Source organism: Athene noctua, chromosome 4 (assembly GCF_965140245.1).
Source record: "Athene noctua chromosome 4, bAthNoc1.hap1.1, whole genome shotgun sequence".
NCBI classification, from domain to species: Eukaryota; Metazoa; Chordata; class Aves; order Strigiformes; family Strigidae; genus Athene; species Athene noctua.
The window spans coordinates 18,912,998-18,933,860 of NC_134040.1; the positions used below are offsets into that span (position 1 = coordinate 18,912,998).

Consider the following 20,863-nt stretch of genomic DNA (forward strand, 5'->3'; position numbering starts at 1 on the left):
GCTAATTAGAAAGTCTTTAGCTTGGCTCTAGGTGACTCGGGTTAATTGCACTGGAGCCGCACTCTGACAGATGCCAAAGTGCCGAGCAAATAATTCTTTTAAGAAGTGGTGCATTTTGTCTACATCCTGAATCTGTAACAATCAAGGAATGTAAATCCTATCATCATTAATGGTGCTGTAGGGTTCAGAGCATGAGATGGCTCTTTCTGTGATGAAAAATTAACCAAATGCAGGTTTGGGACTTGCTTTTGAGTAAATGTGTCAAATTGTTTAATAGCTTTAGAATGACAATTCTTGTTACTTTTTTGATGTAATGCAGACTAAGGAGTTGTCTGTCATTTACAATCAATTCCCTGAGGAAATACTTGATAGCACAATTAGACTGGATGTTAACAGTTTGGCAAGCATCAGGGCAACACTGACAGTGATTCTTTATATGCAAATATTTAGGAAACTGTCAACCAGATTTATTAATACATAGAATTAGAGCCTGAAATTCTAAAATGCAAGTAATATAATTATTCAGAATACATCTTTTGTTTTGTTAGACATGGATAATATCACAGATTTCAACGGAATTCTTTTGCTGCTAAAGTTAGAAGTGACATTCAGTGGATACAAGCACTCTGGAGGTGCAGTTGTTGAGAGAGAAAAACAGTTACTTTGTTTAATAGCCTCAAGGATTGTTGTAGCAAAGGGAGACCATTACTGTTTCCTTATTTTAAAAACAAACAAAAAAACCCCCAAACCCTGGCAGATGTTGCATATGATGAGAGATGTGTTGGCTGTGTATTGCAGTCCTTCAGATTCAGGAGCTGCATTGAATCCCATCACTGAAATCTATTTTCTGTTTTCTGACAGCTGTTTTTGCCATTTACTTTAAAAGCAGATGGGGAAAATGCAAAGAAGAGCTGTCAATTTTATTACCATGTATAATCAGCATCTGTGCAATACATCAGACTCATTGCACAGCTTACACTTCTCTGTAGTAAAAATTCTTTCGGGATTTCTTGACAAACTTCTTGCAGGCTTTTTGTAAATGAGGTAGATGCTGGAATTAAAAGTATAGATTCACTATAACTAACTACTAAAGCCACTATTGTATTGACCAGATTTAATTAATCAAGATGTTCTGATTGTTTAATTATAAAATATATGGCTAATTTGCTGCTCCATATTCAAATTTGTGTTTTCCTAAGGAAGATGTTTTATTTTATTGTTATGAAATACTAAGTTTTTAGATAAATCTCTGACCCCTTAACATGCATTTAAGTGCAGCACATCTCTGTGCAATACTTTTACCTTTTTTTTATTGAGCAGGCTGAGTATATTGTACTCCATCTGCATGATTTAAAATAAAAATTATTCTGTAGAGAACAGGATGTGTTTCATTCCCAGTCTGCCATCTTTCCTGGGGCAGAAGTCTTCCACAGAAATGACTTTTTATAGTGGGAAAATAAGCTAGTTTAAAAGTGTCAGTATAAATAAGCATGTTGTCTGTCTCTGTAAGTGCGGAAGTAGTAATCAGTAATAGTGTGCTGCAGGCTTATAGTAGAGAACAGCATCCTCCTGGAAAGTGTCAAGTGATTTACATGTCACAGGGCTCTCTGGGGACCGGTTGGGAAGAATCCGTCTACTGGCTGAGGGCCTACTTTGATTTGATTTGATTAGCTTGGAAGTCACAACTGCAGAAGCACCTTTGTTTCTTAGAATAGTAGGTGGTTGTACATTACAGTGCCTGTAGTGATAAGCAGAAGGGAAAGATTTTTAAAAAGAAATGTTCACAGTACATTTCCTAGATAGGAATGATTGGGGAATAGTCTTCAAAAAAGGTTTCAACCAGTTTGGCAGTGTTAAAAGACAGTAAAACACTTATGTATTGATGTGGGACTTCTTTGAAGTGAAACACTAAAAGGAGCTGGAGACTTAGTACTAAGAGCATTAATTAGCATTTGTGTGGTGATGGGTAGAGTACTTCTTACACATGAGGCAGTTCAGGCTTTGATGGAGCATGTGCTTAACTGTCTTCCTCCATTATCTTATCTTATTAAATATGCTACTAAAATTGACAGTGGCTTTTGAAAAAGAAACCACCAATGCACTGTTTATGATACATAGATGATAATTTATAAAAAAGAATGACTTCTGGGATGACTTTGAAAGGAGATGTTGTGCACAAAATGTAATACAAGTTCCGTGGAAAAATACTGATACTAGCTTTTTGTTCTTCTGTAATATAATGGTACTTCTGGCCATGTCATTTGCAAGCACTTAATAGCTCACTTTTTCAGTAATAGATAACTACATCCCATCCTATTCCAGAATTAAAAATGTTTCATTTAATATGAGGAATTAATATAAAGGAGTTTTTAATTACTATGGTTTTTATCAGTAGAATGCAAATTTCCTTTAGATATTAGTCTATCTGTGCTTTGTGACCCTGGAATATATCCAATTAGATTTTCTTTGGAATAGTGGATGTTAATTTGCACTCTGTGAAATTCAGCCGATTCTAGGAAGATAAAGAAGGAGATTAGAGGATAACAAAGCTTGAAAATGTGAATTTAATTTACTTTCTTTACAGACAAAGTCGGGTATAAAAGATTTTTCTTCTGTATTTATGTAATCTTATTTTTCCTTCCTTATGCTAATCTCATTTTCTAAAATGTGATGTGTTTTAGTGCGTACACTTTGGCGTGAGTTAAGAAAAGACATACTTAGATGATTCCACTATAACAAATCCTTTATATAGAAGAGCTTGTAAATTTCTCCCAGCACTGCACAGTCTGTCTATTAGACTATAAATTTCTCACTAAAAGGGAACGTTAGGTAAAGTTGACATGGAGTTCATTTTACATATCCACCAGTGAATTGGTAGTTCACTCCATGAGAACTGCTAGAAAATTAGCTTTCAGAAACATACTGTAGTAGGACTTCTTCAGGTTTTGGACCTGTATAATTTGTAGACAAATTGAACAGCAGTAAATTAAATCTGCTATTCTATCTTGTCATTAAAAAATGGCATACATGTATCCTGTAAGCAGTTTATAGAACTAATATGTTTTCAAATTAAAAGATTATACTGAAAAATACTTTCTGTCTTAATTTAATGCTAGACCTTGTCTTTCTTGAGTTACATGCTATATTGTGACAGTTAAGAGCATTATATGTTTAAAGATAGATGAATGTAGACTGGAGCCCCTCTGCCACTAGGTTACAAATCTCTACATCATGGGCTCATAAGCAGCGTTTATAAATGAGGCTTGTGACAGCCTCATGTGGGAGTATTGCCACTGCAATATCCGTCTTTTCCATATACACAGAGGCATTTTTCCCCAGTGTCTCTCTCTCTCTCCAGCAAATCCTCCTCTGTAATATGGCCTAATCCTTCCCTATCTTTTTTCCCTTCTCTTTCCAGTCCTCTGCTTATGTCCTATGTGTTTCTCTGTGCAAGATATCCTTTGGCTGGTTTTCAGAGCTACACATCTGATAAATGTCTAGTCAGGTTACCTCTGGTGGTTAGGCAGTTGGTTGCTGCCAAATAGAGTGTGTAACAGAAATGGATGGATGGCTGCCATTCCCTTCATGGCTGGGTTAATTTGGTTTCTCAACTCCTTCCCATTGCTAAAATAAGGACATTTTTAGAAATTTATTGTCTAAAGGTTTCACCTCTCTTTGACCTAGCAGCTGAGTAGAAAACTATCTAGATAATAAGCATGCATAATCTTTATTTTCTGGGGAAACTAAGCTAAAAATTTAGTGTAAGAACAGAAAATACTTGGGTTTTGACTAACTTGGTGTTGACCTTTAACTTCAGCAAGTGTTTACTTATTCAGATGTTTGCCTTCTGCATCTACTCAAGTGCACTGTAGAAGAGTGACCTTGTTCATTTATAGCCTAGTCACTACTCCTGGTCTGATGCAAAATGTGTTTCATGGGTCCGAAAGGCTCAGCCAAGGTGAAGAAAGCATATGAAAGAATAACGTGTTTATAGGAAAAGTTAACAGTCCTGTGCCATGGGGATTCCCTGCGGTGTTTAAAATGTACCTGAAAACTGTAGCAAGGTGGCAACATTTTCCTAGACTTTAAAAACATGAACCCTGTCTAAAACAGCTCTGACAAAGTGAGATTTTCTGTGTGTCAGGAAGATTTTTTGAGGCTTCCTTTTTCTTGGCTTCTTTATAAGCCATTCAAGAACAAATTCTGTAAGCTCAAGTGTGGTCATATTTAAGAGATTTTGGGTATTAGATTTATAAATATCTCCACCTGAACAAAACTTCATGGAGGCAACAAAAAATCTTTCTTCAGTTCAGCTATACTGTGATCTCTGGAGAAACTTTACAAAAAGAAACAATTGTAAGAATATTTTCCTGGAAAGGCTTACTCAAAGTGAATGTATGAGCTTCTTAGTTTCACTGTGCAGACAGAGACCTATATGTGTCTTTATCAGAGCAAAAGTGAAACAGAAGAGAGTAAATAGGACAAGGGTAAAAGGAAAATATAGGATAATATTCTTGCATATAGATTTTAAAAGGCTTTTGACCTTAGATTCTCAATGTCCAAGTAATTTAAAATAGTGAAGTAAATTCTACATAATTTTGATTCCTTGTATGTAATAGATTTTTGGCATTGTCTTTATGTATGTAGATCATCGTAAGAGTTGACACCTGTGCATGAAAGAGGGAAATAGAAAGCTTATTAGATAAGCATGGTATATAGTTTAAATAATACTGACTTATCCTGCTGTACTTTTTGGTATAAATATTCATTCCTTATGTTTACATGCCATGAAATACAGTGGTGTGTGAAGAAGTATCTTCTATTTTAAATGTGCTTATTGCTGAACCTGTTTTGACTTGTTGGCAAGTGGGCCATAGGTCTGTATCAGCATAGATTTCCCATATGCAAATCTCTGGAAGTTCAAAAAATTGTTGGAAAACTGTTTCCATCAACAAATTCACATTTTGCAGTATGGCAAGTTTCAGGCCAGTAACATAAACTACAATTTTAGATTAAAATACTTGATTAAAGAAGGTAGAAGTGTGGCTGTGCAATCCTAGTATTATATCTTAAATAAATTATGTTACGTTTTGTATCTAAAGAAATCATGTGTGCGTGTTTAATACTGTGGCATTTATTTACCTTACTGCAGGTAGTAACATATGTTATTTGTTCTGTAGGAACATTACTCTTCCCTGTCCTGTTGCTTGCATGTTTCAGTGATTAACTCAGAAGTCTTTAGACATTTCTGAAGAAATCTTACTATAAAAATTTCTCCATGTGAATAATAAATTGGGAGTCAATTAACACTAACTCAAGTTTGAAATTTTTAATTCAGTTCTAGCTTAAATTTTACAAAAATCTTGTATGCTCTAAAACCAATTTTTCTTTAGGTATAAAATCAATATTAGGTTTTAATTTACAACATTATACTCTATAGGTTAAGAAGTTTGGTTTTACAGACAAAACGTTAGATTTTTGTAATGAAAACTGAAATGAAATAACCTTGTTTCTCAAGATAAAAATTATACTGAAAAAGAAAGCAAAAGCTGTCTTTGTTAAAGTCTATCCCTTCTACTTTTGTGTGGCTTTAGATTGCTGTTTGGCTTGAGGTTTGTATTTTTATGTTGTTGCTGTTCTTTTGCAGACGGTTAGAACAAAATTCAATCAAGGTCATACCTCCTGGAGCTTTCTCACCATATAAAAAGCTTCGAAGAATGTATGTAGTAAATAATTCAGATTTAATTTTTTATTTTCATATATACACGCATATACATATATATATCTACATGTAAAAATAAAAAAAACAAGTCCAGGTCATACAAAGGAACTTCAGTCAATGTGTGAGCATTTAAGAAAGTTTGACTGCTGAAAGTTCAACTGATATGGCAAGCTGATTATCAAGACCAGATAACATCTTTGTCACGTTAACAATAATTTTTTTTTTACCAAGTATTGAAATTATTTTATAGAAGCAATATGTTACTGTAATGAACAGTCTATAAAAAATAAATTAATGGGGATAAACCACTGCTATTTCAGAATATCTTTATGGCTGTATAGTCCTATGGTCATAGCAAACAGACAATTCTTTATAAAATGTATTTAAGCAATTAGAAAAAGTAAATATTTTTGTCTTTTTTTCCAAGCATTTGAAAAGTCTATTTTTAACCATGCATTTTGTTTCAGTTTACTGGCAATTTCAGTGGTTTTATGTTAAAATTCTTTGGCAGTGTTTCACATAAATATTTTAATTTCCCTCTCCTTTCCATGCCTAATTCAAATTACATATTATTTTAATATTAGCTATTTTGAAAATAGCTTGAATTAATTGAAACAAATTTCATGTATTTCAGTGACCTGAGCAATAACCAGATCTCTGAAGCAGCTCCAGATGCTTTCCAGGGCTTGCGTTCACTCAATTCACTGTAGGTATCTATTTGACCTGTAAAAACAGAAGCAAATTTCTCACATTCTTATAATGAAATTATTTTGGATTTTTGGCTCCCTACAGAATTTTCATAGAAATTTGATCAATTCTGAAAGCTGTAAAAATAATTTCAAAATATTAGAATAATAAGTGAATACTGTATTGCAGCTGGACACTAAAAATGTATGGGTTTTTCATAAATACATTCATGGCAAAGAGTTGAACAAAATCAAACATTTCTTTTATTCCCCAGTTAGTTGTTACAAACAGCAAATCCACTTCCCAAGGTCCCTTGGTTAGGCTGTAAACAGTGAGGTGCTGATTCTGCTGACAGATCTTTGGGCAACACACCTTTTGGGAAAATGTGTGATTCTGCTGCCTCACAGGACTACAAGGATCTTGCAAGTATCAAGTTGTTGCTGTTAAATTCTCTTCAGGACATGGAAATTTCTTTATTTTTAATGTCAAAATCATATAGTATATGCCTTCCATAATGGCGGCTTTGTGTGCTTTATTATTTCCTGCTACAGTGTCCTCTATGGCAATAAAATTACAGAACTTCCAAAGGGCCTATTCGAAGGACTCTTTTCTCTGCAATTGCTGTGAGTATTTTTTTAATATTTATTCTATTTTGGGATAACTCAGAAGGGTAAACATGATGAGAGATTTACGCCTGGAGAAGAACTGGCAGGAAATCCAGATTTAAGATCAGAGTATGAGAAGAATAAATTATGTTAAAGCCAAAGGAGTCAAGACTGTTGCAGGTCAGCTTGCCATTCATCCACAAATTTGATATATCTCACTTAATGTCAGCCTAAAATGGTTAAAATGAAACTGTTCTCTTGTATGGATTTTGGAAGGATAAAACATGTAAGATAGGATACTGTGTCTTGTCCTGCAAGCAGTGTAGTATGTCTAAAGTTGTGTGAGAACCATAAAAGGAATATTTGTTCTATACAGAAAAAATATGTAGTGGAAATGCTATGTAACTGTATTTCTGGTTGCACCCTTGGAAGAACAGAGTAGTACTACAGTTTCATTGATGACCTTTAATGTTTTCTTTCACTCTTCTCTGTACAATTCATTGACTACGTGAACTCCAGCTGCTATTTCGTTTAACACTGAAAATTTTTACATGTAATCTTATAAACCATTTCTATTTATATTTAATACTGGGAATAAAGAAGAATTTCATGGTGATATATTTAATAAATATTGTCAAAATTTAGCAGAGGAGGCTGTGCACTAGCTGTACTGTGTAAAAGAAATTTGTGAAATAGGCCATAAAACAAGTGGGTTTTTTGGAAGGAATTGACCCAGAATAACTGACTTGTTGATTTAACGCTTCTTCTTAAAGAATTTATAACTTCTTCCCACTTGATAAGAAGTATTTAACGTCCAGATTTTATAGTGTAGTAATTGGCAAAATGTCTATTAACAATTTATTGAAGATGGCAAAACAGTAAATAGATACAAAGAAAATGCAAGTTCTAGCACCACCTAGAGGTTTAAGTTTTGATTTATTTTTAGTCACAGATTAGTATAATGGGGGGAAGAGGGGGCATGCATTCCTGTTTTCGTTTAAAGAGTTTTTAGTTATGAAAACATAGTTCAGATTTAAAAAAGAAAAAAAACAATGAAGTGTCATCTCTGGACTTCCGTTTATTCTGTATAAAAAAAAATGTCCATAACTTATTATACTTTGCATAGACAATACATTTCAGTCTAAGTAAATTTTCACTTGTGTGGTGAAAGTTTTTATCAGAGCATTGGTTTCCAAATCCACCATTCCATTCCATTTCTGTCTGGAAATGGGAAAAAATCAAAGGTATTTGGTTATAAAAATGCACCTAGTTGAATGACATTTTTATTTTTCTTCCTCTTCAAAAGCATGAAGGAGTTGGTTTAGATTGGCTTGTGTGCTTTAACTTCAGAAGTCTGGGAGGTACAGGGAAGAAAAGGTTCCCTTTGAAGACGGAGAGGAAAAAGGATCCAAGACAGATTTGGATATATTCCATGCCACCAGTTTTTACTACAACTCTGTTAATGCGGCAGCATGCTGATTAGTAACATATAATTAAAAGTGCCACTGCACATCTCTTCCAGCTAATGAACACAGTGTTCAGTTCCTTTTTTGTTTGTTTATTTATTTGGCAAAAGAAAGTACTTTTCCTTGCAGATACTTGATTTTTTAAGCTTCTTTCTTTGCACAAACACCACACATGCACGCTTTATCAACCCATATCAGAAATGTGATTTTAGCTGAACAAACCCACACATTTCAACTCCAAGGTACAAATATTTAGGAATAATTTCAGAACACCTAAATAAGATATTTCAATTCCCTGAAATGCCATATGTCACTGTCAGTTAATATTTGTTACTACATCTCTTGTTCTGGTTACAAATGCACACAAAGAATTATCTGTGAAAAACGCTGAAGCTGAAGCGATACTGAGTGAATTCTTTCAATGTTATAATTGTCTTCCATTGAACAGATTATTGAACGCCAACAAGATCAATTGCCTGCGAGTTGATGCTTTTCAAGATCTGCACAACTTGAATCTTCTTTCTTTGTATGACAACAAGCTGCAGACCATTGCAAAAGGCACCTTCTCACCCCTACGTGCAATTCAGACCTTGTATGTATGCTCCTGTTTATGGTTGTCTTTAGTATGACTTCTTATTCTACAATGCACTAAAAATATCAGGAAGTGTTGGGACCAAAGGGAAATAATGTGTGAAATTATAATTTTTTTTCTTCATGAAAGGCATTTGGCTCAGAACCCATTTATCTGTGACTGCCATCTGAAGTGGCTGGCGGATTATCTTCATACAAACCCCATTGAGACCAGTGGTGCCCGTTGCACCAGCCCCCGCCGTCTGGCAAACAAAAGGATCGGCCAGATCAAAAGCAAGAAATTCCGCTGCTCAGGTAATTTTTTTAGTTCAGCTGCTATTTTTTTTAATTAGCAAAAACAGTGGTTGTGGAAGTTCTAATGAAGGCAGCTGGCTCTCTATGGAAGCATTAAACATTGCAGAATCTTTTTTAGTTCTTTGACTGAAGGGGGGAAATCATGGAAGTCATAGACTATGGGATCACGGAACATTACTATAGTTAACACATTTGGCACTATTTCTGAGTAGCATTAAATCCAACAAAAGAAATGCAATATATAATACTTCAGAATGAAATGCTGAAGTTATTCACTACAAGTATCACCCACATAAATCATTTTGTAAAATTTCCACAAGGCTCTGGAGTATGTGAAAGATCTAAAAATTTCTAGCTAAATATGGAAACATGACATATTCATTTTATACAGGGAGCTTACCTCATACTGAAATTTACTGTTTTCTTTTTTCTAATCTCACTCCATTTCCTACTTACATTTCTCTAAATCCTAACTTGTCATATGGTATCCAGCTGTTCCAGGTGCATTTCACATTCTACAATTTATTCAGTCTCAAGTGCAAATACCAGATGAGAACTGTTTGTTATCCATGTTCCGGATACATTTATGACTATTCACACTTTGTTGTTTATCAGCTCTCGTTGAGAATACACATTTTTTTCACTTAATTATCTGTAGTTAACTGTAGTCCATACTTAATCTAATAAAACTCATTCTTTGCTTGCTGACATTCAGGTGCATCTTCTATTTTTTTTTTTCTCTTTATTTAGCTAAAGAACAGTATTTCATTCCAGGTAGGTTTGGCTCTGCAGTAAGATTGACTAACTGCAGATACTTTCTCCCTTTCCCCCAAAAAGCAAAGTTTGTTATAGCTTTTAGGAAACTGATGCATGTGTATTAACATTAGTCAATACCTGTAGCTAGACATAGTTTTCCTTTGTAGAGTACTAGTAGTTCTGTTTTCTAAATATAAGAGCTTAGCATGCAGCTCCATTTACTTTTTTTTTTTTTGGTCTCACAAATTTGCACACAACCTACCAAAATTATACATCTACTTAAATTATTTAGAAGGTTGCACCTGCTAGTTCATATTTCAATTGACACCTTTACTTATCTTATACCTTGCCTTTCTGCCACTACTGTTTTTAAATGTAGCTCCTGAGCTGCTTTTAAACACAGGAAACTGTACTAACATCAAAGAGCTAGTACAACTTATAAAAATAAACGTTTTACAAATGAACATTTTCTTGCTTTGCTTTCATGCTCTACACTGGCTGCAGCTACTGCTTGCTCACCCTCCTTGTGTTTACGAAATCACAGTGGAATGCTTGGAAAAGAAAGCTGATATTCTTCATTAAAGGCATTCTGTGGTCACACACATACAATGAATCAGAAATGCTTTCCGTTAAAGAAAATACGACTTTAGAGTTGGAGTGAAACAGCAATTTACACGCTGCTTTAAGCTACAATAAGTCTGATAGTTTCACAAAAGATTTACTGATGTTGGCCCTAGCTCTTTGAAATGCGTTTGTTTCTTTATTTTACCTTGCTTGTCAGGTGTGTGCACTGATTCTTAATAGTAAAAAAACCAATGATGCGCTTGCATTATTTTCCTAACAGATTATAAATGATTGATTGACAAAATAAACAAGGGAATAATGAATCTATTGATGAATTACAGTATGTGATTTGCAAGCAGGTGTTTATACCACAGTTTAATACCTAGAAAAATATCTACAACAATTGATTATGACACCAGTGCACTTGTTCTTTCAACTACTACAGGTATATTGTCATTCTGCAGTGGTCTTTGTCTTTTAAGCTGGTATGTTTAATAGCTCTTTCCATAATACTGTGAGATGTATCACTTAAATATGCAGCAATCATGTGAAGTTCTTCACGCCCTCATAATAAAGTTGGTTTGAATATGAAGAAAGACCAAAATGAAATACCAAATAAGGCAGCAATTTTTCATCATTGGCAGCCGCGAAAATGTGTTTTAAACCAGCATAAAACAGAGGGGGATTCAATTTCTCAAACCTGTAGTACCACTCAATTCCTTAATGAGTAGAACAGCTGTATTCCTGCCACAGAGTGACTTCTACTCAACCTTGCCAGCACCAACTTTTGTCTCTGAGTTAGAAGTGTTTTCTTGCCAGCAAAAATGTCTTCACAGCCTGTTTATAATATGGCCACACATGCAGTTAAGGTTTGTTTATGTACCCTTTAAAAAATGCTGTTTCTGAAAAAATAAGAAGAAAAATAATTAATCTGAAAGTGTTACAGACCTGCTTCTTGAAATACAGCTTCTGTGCTTTTTCTTTCTATCAGGTTATCAGCAAGATGCTGCACAAAATTATTTTAGTTGTTCAAAATCTTGTCCCTGAATAGTTTAGTTGTTTCAAGTGATAAGAGTGATTTATTCTAGATGCAGGAGGAAAAAAAAAAAAAAAAAAAGTAGTTTAACCTTCCTTATTGGGTATTTAAAAGTGCTAAAGCCACTTTTTTACACTTCAGTGAATACTGTAAAAATGTTAGCATTTCTTTTAAAACTTACAAATATTTTATATTTGTTTAAATATTTCATTGTGAGATCTTGTTCTGCGGACACTAAGGAAGTCTTAATACAATTTCATCATAGTCATTTGGAAGACTAAAGGTTATACAAGTATTAAACCATTAAATTGAAAAAATATCATTTGTCTGGTAGCTCAGAAATATTCCATGTAGTTATATGTGTTACTTAGACATTTAAAAGTGCTAGATAACATAATATGTGATGAGTTGGGGTTTTTTGTCATCCCCTGAGAAATCTGTTTCTCCTATGTTTCTTTGGTTTATTAAGGTTTTAAGTGGCATAGCATGTGTATATGTTCAAGGGAGCAGCTTTTAAGAAAACATTCAAAATAGTGAAGAATAATGCATGGGAGGCATCATTATCCTATATGAAATCTGTAATTAACCCCAATCTTCATTTTTAAATGCCACTTAAAATGAATTATTCTTTCTATCTGCTGAAGATGGTACCCCTTATCAACATCATCTAATCAAACTAAAGTTGAGTAGAGAACGTGAGAGTTTAGTTCATGTTTTTGTCTTAATTGGGATTACTCTGTCTTTCTTTCCTTCTTGGCTATCTTTACTTTTGCAGGAGTTCACCATTTTGGCTGTAAGTAAAGTTCAGTGTCTGAGCTAAATCACAATGTACCTCCCAGCCCTGATGCACCTTCTACTAGTCTCAGTCTTTTCACCTTTGTCCAAGAAGAACCCACAGGTCCTTTCAGCTTCTCTTTGTTTTCTTTGTCACCCACCCTCAGTTCCTTACTGGATGTTTTCTCCTGATATGTTTAGGACGTTTTCTTTGACTGACTCTGGGAAATGGTGGAGGAAACTTTCAATGTGGTTCATTTTTTTTTGGTACTTTTTATTTAATCTGTGACAGTAATACTGTTACTGTGGCACTGGACATTCAGTCATAAGAATGCCATGTCATGTAAGCAAGTATTAAACTTCAAACGCTACTCCTTCCTCTTTTCCCTTGCTCTTATCCTTGGCCTAATGGATGCAGTTTTGATAACGTAGCGAGATTTTCTGTTGTGCTTGATCTAACCATGTGGTTGTGAGGTATGAGTAAAACATGGTTCTGTCAAGCACCATGGAACGTCACGCAGCTTTCTACAGCATGGCAAGCTGCTGAGGCTTAAGTCAGGATCACACATTTTTTTAAATTAAAGCTGAAAACAGGGCTTTCAATCTTACGTTTGAGATGATGTGGAGTATCAGGACTATTAAAAAAAAAAAAAAATCACAGAGGTTAACTAAGTCCAGTCATCAATACAAATTTGTAACAAGTGAAAGAGAAAAGGTGGCATTCAGGATCTATTTATTCTTGATACAAAGAAATAAAATAAATTCTAAAAGAATCAGTGCCATTTGTGTGATTAGCTATAAACAAGGCTAGATTGGCTGACATCATCAGCAGAAAGTACAGCTGTGAAAAGCTCAAGTTAATGTTATCCTGTATGTGAAGTTGGTCACAGTTTCTTTTTCCAGCATATCTTAAGCCCCTATATTTAACCCTCTCTTGAAGCCCTTGTGTCTGTTCAGTATCACAAAGTTTATCATGCATTTCCCAAGTTGCCCACCCGTTATCTGCATTGCAGACATCTTTCCAACCTTCTCACAAGAAGCAAATCTTATACTTTATTGACTCAGTATCTGTATTTTGACTTGACTCTTCCACAGGCACCGAAGATTACAGATCCAAATTAAGTGGAGACTGCTTTGCAGATTTGGCTTGCCCTGAGAAATGTCGCTGTGAAGGGACCACAGTGGACTGCTCCAATCAGAAACTCAACAAAATTCCTGATCACATCCCCCAGTACACAGCAGAGTTGTAAGTTGAACCCATAATAAATAATTATTTGCTTAGTGAAAAACTAACTAAAATTTTCAAATATAAAACCACAGCTTTACTTTTTTGAACAACAAAGATTAAATGTAACCTCTGTGGTGCACTTCAAAGGATAGATATTAAGAAAAAATTATTTATGCATCATTTCTGTACCATGTAGCCTTAAAAACTTAGGATAAATGAATAATGTAACTATTCTTTGTTTCTAATTCTCCAGTATATGACCTACCCACTTGGATTTTTTTGAAAGGTAACGGGGCTTATTTTGCTTTTTATTTTAACTACAAGAGCAAGTAGGACATCCAGGAACCAGAATTCTGTCTTAAAAAGTGCTACCTATGTGTTTAATAAAAGAGGTGATTCTTCAAAGCACACATCATGTGTGTCAGACAGGAGACCAGAGGAAGATACAGCTAAGAGGAAGATAAAGATAAAACAAGACAGGGTTGGGTTAAAAAGATGAGATATCTAAAAATGAAATTAACAGAGATGAGCAGAAAAGAAGTCACAGATTATTACTTACTTAATAAGTGCTGTATGGGAATGATTTGTAGGCATTACAATTGAAATGGTCTTCAAGGAGGGATCAAAAGGTAAAATTAAGACAGCTTTACAAGGTTTTCCCATGCACTAAGCATGGGAAATGCAGAGATGCTTGAAGGATCAGCCGAAAGGGTGGAGATGAAAGTGGCCACCAATAGCAGAGCAAAGGCAGAAGGAAATAGCTGTTTTTCCTATGAGATTCAGTTTAAAAAACAAGTCAGAATGTTGAGGAACAAAAGAGAGGGACCTTTGATTTGATGTAGTAGAGGAGGGGCAGAGATATGGAGACGGGAGTACTGTGATCAAGTTGTGACCCACAGGGGTGAGATGAGCAACAGTATGTCATATTTCTTAAGAGATAATCAGTTGGCAGCTGGCATCAAAGCAACAGTACAGCTCTGAAGGTATGAAATAATGAGACCATGGTTAAGGATTTTGAATATCTGGACAGGAAAAGGATTCTGAACTGAAATATTATGTAAATAGAGATGAAGATTTTTGTCTGTCTTTCATTGGGGAGAAGGAGTTGAACTTAGTCATGTTCTAATTACAAATCTGAGTGGTAATCCTAGTTGTGCCCAGAATGATGGTAAATTCAATTGAAAAAGTGGCATATGTGGGAAAAGCAAAGCTCAGCTTTTGGCCATGTTCACACTGTTGACTTACTGTTCATGAGGTAATGCCAGAGAAGAAAAAATTGATACACAGTCTTCAATAAAGGGAGATAGATTTCTGTGAAGAAATACATTTTACGTTATGCTATAATATTTTGAGAGAAAATTACTTGAAGAATAAAAACTGATGAATGGGTAACAGGTTAAAGTGTAGATCATAAATGGTTGTAAAAATCATAGTTACTGAACCAAGAGAGGAGAAATGTAGTTGTTGAAGTGATAAGGATGCATTGTCTTAATTCTTATAAGGATTCATGTTTAATTCTCTCTGCTCTAAAGAAATAATAATAATCTTAATTTAGTATTTTAATTGTTGTTTTTCATATTCATTTATTTACATGTGGAAGATAAACTTCAAGTATTTTCTTTCTATAATCATAATTCATACATATTAAATTCAGAAGAAACAATTAAGTCATCAAGCCTCATCTGCTGTGTATCCTAAACTCTCAATCAGCCAACAATAAAATGTGTTTGACTAAAACATAATTCAGGTTTGGTTACAGCACTTCTTTCAGAAAACAGTCTTGTTTGAAGGTATCAGTGGATTAAAAATCCACCATTTCCCTGAGAGTGTTTCCCTGAGAGTGTTAATCATCTCCCTTCTGTTAAAATCTTTGAAAATGGGAATTTTACTTCCAGATGTAATCTACCTCTCTTCAGTTTCCATCATTGCTTCCTTTACATTTTTTGTCATTAAAGAGCCCTTTTCTATCCAGCACTTTATCCAAGTAAGATGGTCTTAAAATGTAACAAGAAAAAGCATCAAATAAAACAGAGAAACAGAGTATCTAGACATCATTTGAGAATGAAATTGCAGTACTTTTCTTTGAATAAAACAGATACAAGTATTTTTAAGGTCATTTTCATAATCAATTTCAAATCAAATCATAAGTGATTGACAGGTAACAACTATCATTGTCTTTACCAGTAAAGAGCACTGGGATTAAAAAATAATTATGTTAAGATCCAGAAGGGAAATATCACCACATCTCTTCATTTTCCAGTCATCTGTAATAATTTTGAGTCCTCTACGTTTATATCACTTATCATGATAATAGAATGAGAACTTCTTGCACAAATATTTAACAATTCCAGATCTAAAGCCATAGAAATTCTATGTGATCCATGTGGTCATTCCTCTGACCATAAACCCCTAATTTGTAACTCTTGATGGCCCTTTATTTGTGAGTGTTCCCTCAGTGAGAACACACGATTTGTAATATCACCATTATACACTAAATTAGAGAGAAAAGATGATTTGTGCTATGGTTTTAAACACAGTACACAAATTCAAAACACATGGGAGATTCTTAAAATTGTTCTATAATATTAGTAGCAGAATAAGACTAGTTTAAATAAAATAAAAATTCATTTTCTAAATATGACGTTAGATAGGACTAATGAGCAGCAAATACAAGAGCGAGGAATAACCAGCAAGTAATTGAAGATAAATGCTATGGTGGTATCATACATTTTAAAGATGAAGGACTGCCATTGGGCACTGCTACTGCTACAAATCTCATTTTGGGATATCTGTAGAGGGGGGTAGTATGTAAGTTATATGAAATAATTGTTTTACTCTACATAACAGTAGTAAAATATCAGCTGAGATAATGTGTCAAAGACTACACTTTTCAAGATGGATATGAATGCCTTGGAAAAAATTTCAAGAAGAACAAGAATCATCTAGAAGATAAGACTTCCAAGGAAAATCTGAAAAGATTTAATGCCTTTGTGTGAAAGAAACTTGAGGGGAGAGTCCAAGTAAATTATTTTTAATATGTAAAATGTTGTTGCAAAGAGGAAAGGATCAAATCATTTGCCTTTATCAGTGGGGTTAGAAATGTTTGCAACAGAGCACAGCAAGTTTTATTAGAATCAGTAAATTTTCCACAAACAGATCATTCTAATAGATGATATAACACATAAAAAATATTTGAAATGTCAATATTTAGAGAATGCTTGGTGCTTCAGTTGTTGATGGACAGGGAAAAAAGTCTATTGCTAATGATGAAGTAACTTTGTTAACTGACACTGTGCAAAAACTAATTTGATATGGTCTCACTAAAAAATCACATTAAGTTATTTAGCTGATTTTCAGAGATGATTTTTCAGATTTTGAAATTCACGTTCCTTATACTTCAGTGTGGTATACACATGTTCTGTGTATATGCAAAAAACTCCTTCCTCTCTTCTCTTGGTTTCTTCTGTGCTGAAACTATTGTACAGCCATACCTTCAGATTTACAACCTTAATTTCCCTTCTGGCTATCATTGAGAATAAGCAGGAAGGAAGGATGAATGAGCAGCTTTCTTTTATTTTCTAGGGTTTTTTTAATTTTTCAATAAGGTAATTTTGAAAAGCATTCTGAGTTTAGAATTATGCTGAATTTCATTTCACAGAGATCTTGTCAGTCATCTCTTCCTTTTTAAGATCTCTAAATAAAAGCTGGACAGACTCCCTTCCTTAATAAGATGACTCCATTAAAGCATACAAAGAATCTAAGACTCATAATTTCCGTTTTCTTTTCAAGAGAAGAAATAGGGAATACTGGATTAGTGCAGATATTTTTAGAAATCTACATAGTCCCCTAACCTAGCAGTTGATAAAAGTATACTATGCTGGAACAGCCTCGATAGCAGGGCAGGAAAGAGCCCTATTCAGCTAGTATTTGTTGCTCATTATATACCTTCTTGTAGTGCTACAAATCAACATTTAATCCATTCTTATGCAATACATGTGTGTTAGATGTAGTGATCTGAAGATAAACCATGGTCAGAGAACTGTTTTTAAGTTCTTGGGAAGACCTATGCAGTGTGTTTCAGTCCCTACTCGAAAGCTTTGAGCATAATGTAATTATTTCATTCTTGTAAATAGTGTTCTGTGAGCACCTCCAGATGTCTGGCAGACCCCACCTGATATCCTTTAAAGAACAGTAAACTAATCTTCAGTGGTTTATATGTACTTCTTAAAGATTTTTATTTATAAGTTGCCATGGAATCCTTTCTTAGTTACATTTTTGTTTTTCTTCCCTTAGAAGAAAAATGAAAACAATGTTTTTACATTTCTCTGCAGTTTTAGTTGTATGATATTTTGTGATATGGTTTTGATTCTGTATGTCTTATGTATGCCTAAGTTTAACTAATAAGAATGTGCATTCAGAGGAATTATCAGAATTAGAAATGTCAGTATATATGGGGAATTGTTCTTCAGCTACCAGTTAAACACCAGTTATTCAGTTAAACAATTCTGAAAAGTTCTCTTAGTGTGGAACACTCTGTATCAATACCTGAATAATTTTTTTGTTAAACTGATGTTATTTCTTCTAGGCGACTAAATAACAATGAATTTTCAGTCCTGGAAGCTACTGGAATCTTTAAGAAACTTCCTCAACTGCGTAAAATGTAAGTGCAACTTCAGTGACCTTGTCTATTCATATAGCGTGTTAGCTCCTTGCTGTGTTTCTCCACCTTTCTTAGTTCTTATCTATAAAGGATTCAGCATATTCTAATAAAAAATCAAGAATGGGTTTAAATTAATCACTGAGGTAGGTCGGAGTTGGCAGCTCTTCTCTATGGGACTAGGCACTGCCAGCAAAAACTTACAGTGTATAGCTCCGGCACCTTCACTGCAGTGTCCAGCCAGCTGGTCTGTTATGCTGCCACAGCAGGGAGCTCACAGTATAAGCTGCTCAAAAAAGGTTCCAGTAATCATTTATAACTTCCTGTACTACTGCCTAACCAGGCAATTTTGCCTCCTTCAGCACATTGAAGACATGCCTTTGATTCTGTGCTTCATTAAACTGTCATTAGATGAAGGGAATATCAAAATTAAATGACTCAGAAAAAAATGGTTTGATAGCTCATCCGTGTAAAGTCCACTTCACAGTTCATGTTCTAAGAGGAGTTTATAATCTTACCAGTTGCAATTGTTACTAAATCTGTGAAAACCTTTCCTTTCACTTATGTAAAAGATATATTTAAGAGTAGATCATTTAGTCAGACTTAGTAACTGTGCTCAACCTTTTCAGAATTAGATCCAAACATAAGTAGTGAACAAAAATGTACATAAAAATAGATAAGATTAGTTAACATTATGCACTGTTTTGTGGTTCACCAAGTTACTACCATTTGTAAAAGATCAATCTATATTACTAGTGACCAAAATCTCAAGGGGAAAAATAGTATTACTTAGCTATTAACCTTATCCAGATCCTTGCTGGCAGCTGTCACAATCACAGTTAAATATTTATTATAGAATTTTTTAGGTAATAGACAAAGATTTTGAAAAAAAAAAGGAACATCAACTTTGCTTTTGACCTATCCACTTGAGCACACCTTGCCGCTTTGAATTGGGCTGAGATACTTTTAAAAAAATGTAGGAATGTCTTGCACAGCACTGTTCTGGTAGTAGACAGTAGATACCCAGTTTTTCTTATTCCTCAGGGATCTCAGATTAGCACTTTTTACAGCTACAGAGAGCCTTTGAAATAAATAAAATACTCGATGAGGCATACTTACACATGTGCACACACACATGCACACACATCTATCAGTTCATATTTAAGAAAAATGTTAAAGAGAATATATTGTCAGTAATTACAGATTTTCAGACTATAAAGGTAGTTTAGTAAACATTTCATATGATCTAAAGCTAGTATGCTGCTTTTTAGCTGAGGAGGTGTTCAAGATGAAAGAAAGAAAAGGAAGAATATTAATCAGTCTCAGTGTAGCTGTCTGCTGAAACTCCCAAAAGCTTTGAAATCTGAATAATTGAGGAAAGACAAAATTGAGAAATTGTTAATGAAAAGTTCACATTTTTAATAATACTGCTCTGTAACTTCCTAATATATTTATCAGTTGTTACAATATTCTTAAATTCAGAGAATAATCCAGTGACTGGTCAAGAATGACTGGAAAGCAGTGAGGCAGTGATGTTACAGAGACACAAATAGGAGTAAATTCTGTATTTTTGTGGAGCTCATATTTCTTCTGGAGGCTCAAATAGGTGCAAAGGTCTTTCTGCACAGATGACATTGAAAAATTGGAGCCTAAATGTTTCATTGATTAGATGGTTAAGCAGTAATAAAGCACTTGTATGCACTGCATCATTGATTAGCTATGCAACATTAATCCTTAAAATATCTCTGTGAAGTGGGTGAAGTAGTATCCATGTTACACCAGGAACAAGTAAGATTTTAGGAGACTAAGGGCTTGACATGGGTAAGTCATCTGAGAGGAATAATGAGTTTCTTGCTTCCAGTCTTGTGCAACACTTTACAGAAGACAGAACAGCTCCACTGTGAAACTAAATTAAAGCGATGACTGTGGATATTGTCTGTCTAGACTTTAGTAAAGGCTTTGACACCATTTCTCCTGGAAAAACTGGCTGCTCATGGCTTAGATGGGCATACGCTTCTCTGGATAAAAAAATGGCTGGATGGGCAAGCCTAAAGAGTGAAGAGTTAAATCCAGTTGGTGGACAATCACAAGTGGTGTTCCCCAAGGCTCAGTACTGGGGACAGTTTTGTTTAATATCTTTATCAACAATCTGGACGAGGGGATCGAGTGCACCTTCAGTAATTTTGGAGACGACACCAAGTTGGGCAGCAGTGTTGATCTGCTTGAGGGTAGGAAGGCTCTACAGAGGGATCTGAAAAGGCTGGATCAATGGGTCAAGGCCAATTGTATGAGATCAACAAGTGCCACATCCTGCACTTGGGTCACAACAACCCCATGCAACGCTACAAGCTTGGGGAGAGGCTGGAAAGCTGCCTTGTGGAAAACGATCTGGGTTTGTTAGTCAACAGCCAGCTGAACATGAGCCGTCAGTGTGCCCAGGTGACCAAGAAGGCCATTAGCATCCTGGCTTGTATCAGAAAGTG

At 34.7% G+C, this 20,863-nt stretch overlaps 1 protein-coding gene across 17 annotated transcripts in view; it reads left to right on the forward strand.

The window, feature by feature from the left end:
- SLIT2 (slit guidance ligand 2) overlaps positions 1-20,863 on the forward strand; it is a 267,201-nt gene that overhangs the window by 188,417 nt on the left and 57,921 nt on the right. For 7 of the 17 annotated variants that reach the window (XM_074904574.1, XM_074904577.1, XM_074904578.1 and 4 more), the window contains exons 10-18: positions 5,648-5,719; positions 6,357-6,428; positions 6,961-7,032; positions 8,929-9,072; positions 9,202-9,365; positions 10,116-10,139; positions 12,497-12,514; positions 13,591-13,741; positions 18,309-18,383. In XM_074904574.1, the coding sequence (XP_074760675.1) occupies positions 5,648-5,719; positions 6,357-6,428; positions 6,961-7,032; positions 8,929-9,072; positions 9,202-9,365; positions 10,116-10,139; positions 12,497-12,514; positions 13,591-13,741; positions 18,309-18,383 (792 nt within the window). The remainder of the gene's footprint in view (positions 1-5,647; positions 5,720-6,356; positions 6,429-6,960; positions 7,033-8,928; positions 9,073-9,201; positions 9,366-10,115; positions 10,140-12,496; positions 12,515-13,590; positions 13,742-18,308; positions 18,384-20,863) is intronic. The other 10 variants (XM_074904590.1, XM_074904589.1, XM_074904579.1 and 7 more) reach the window with 3 other exon arrangements.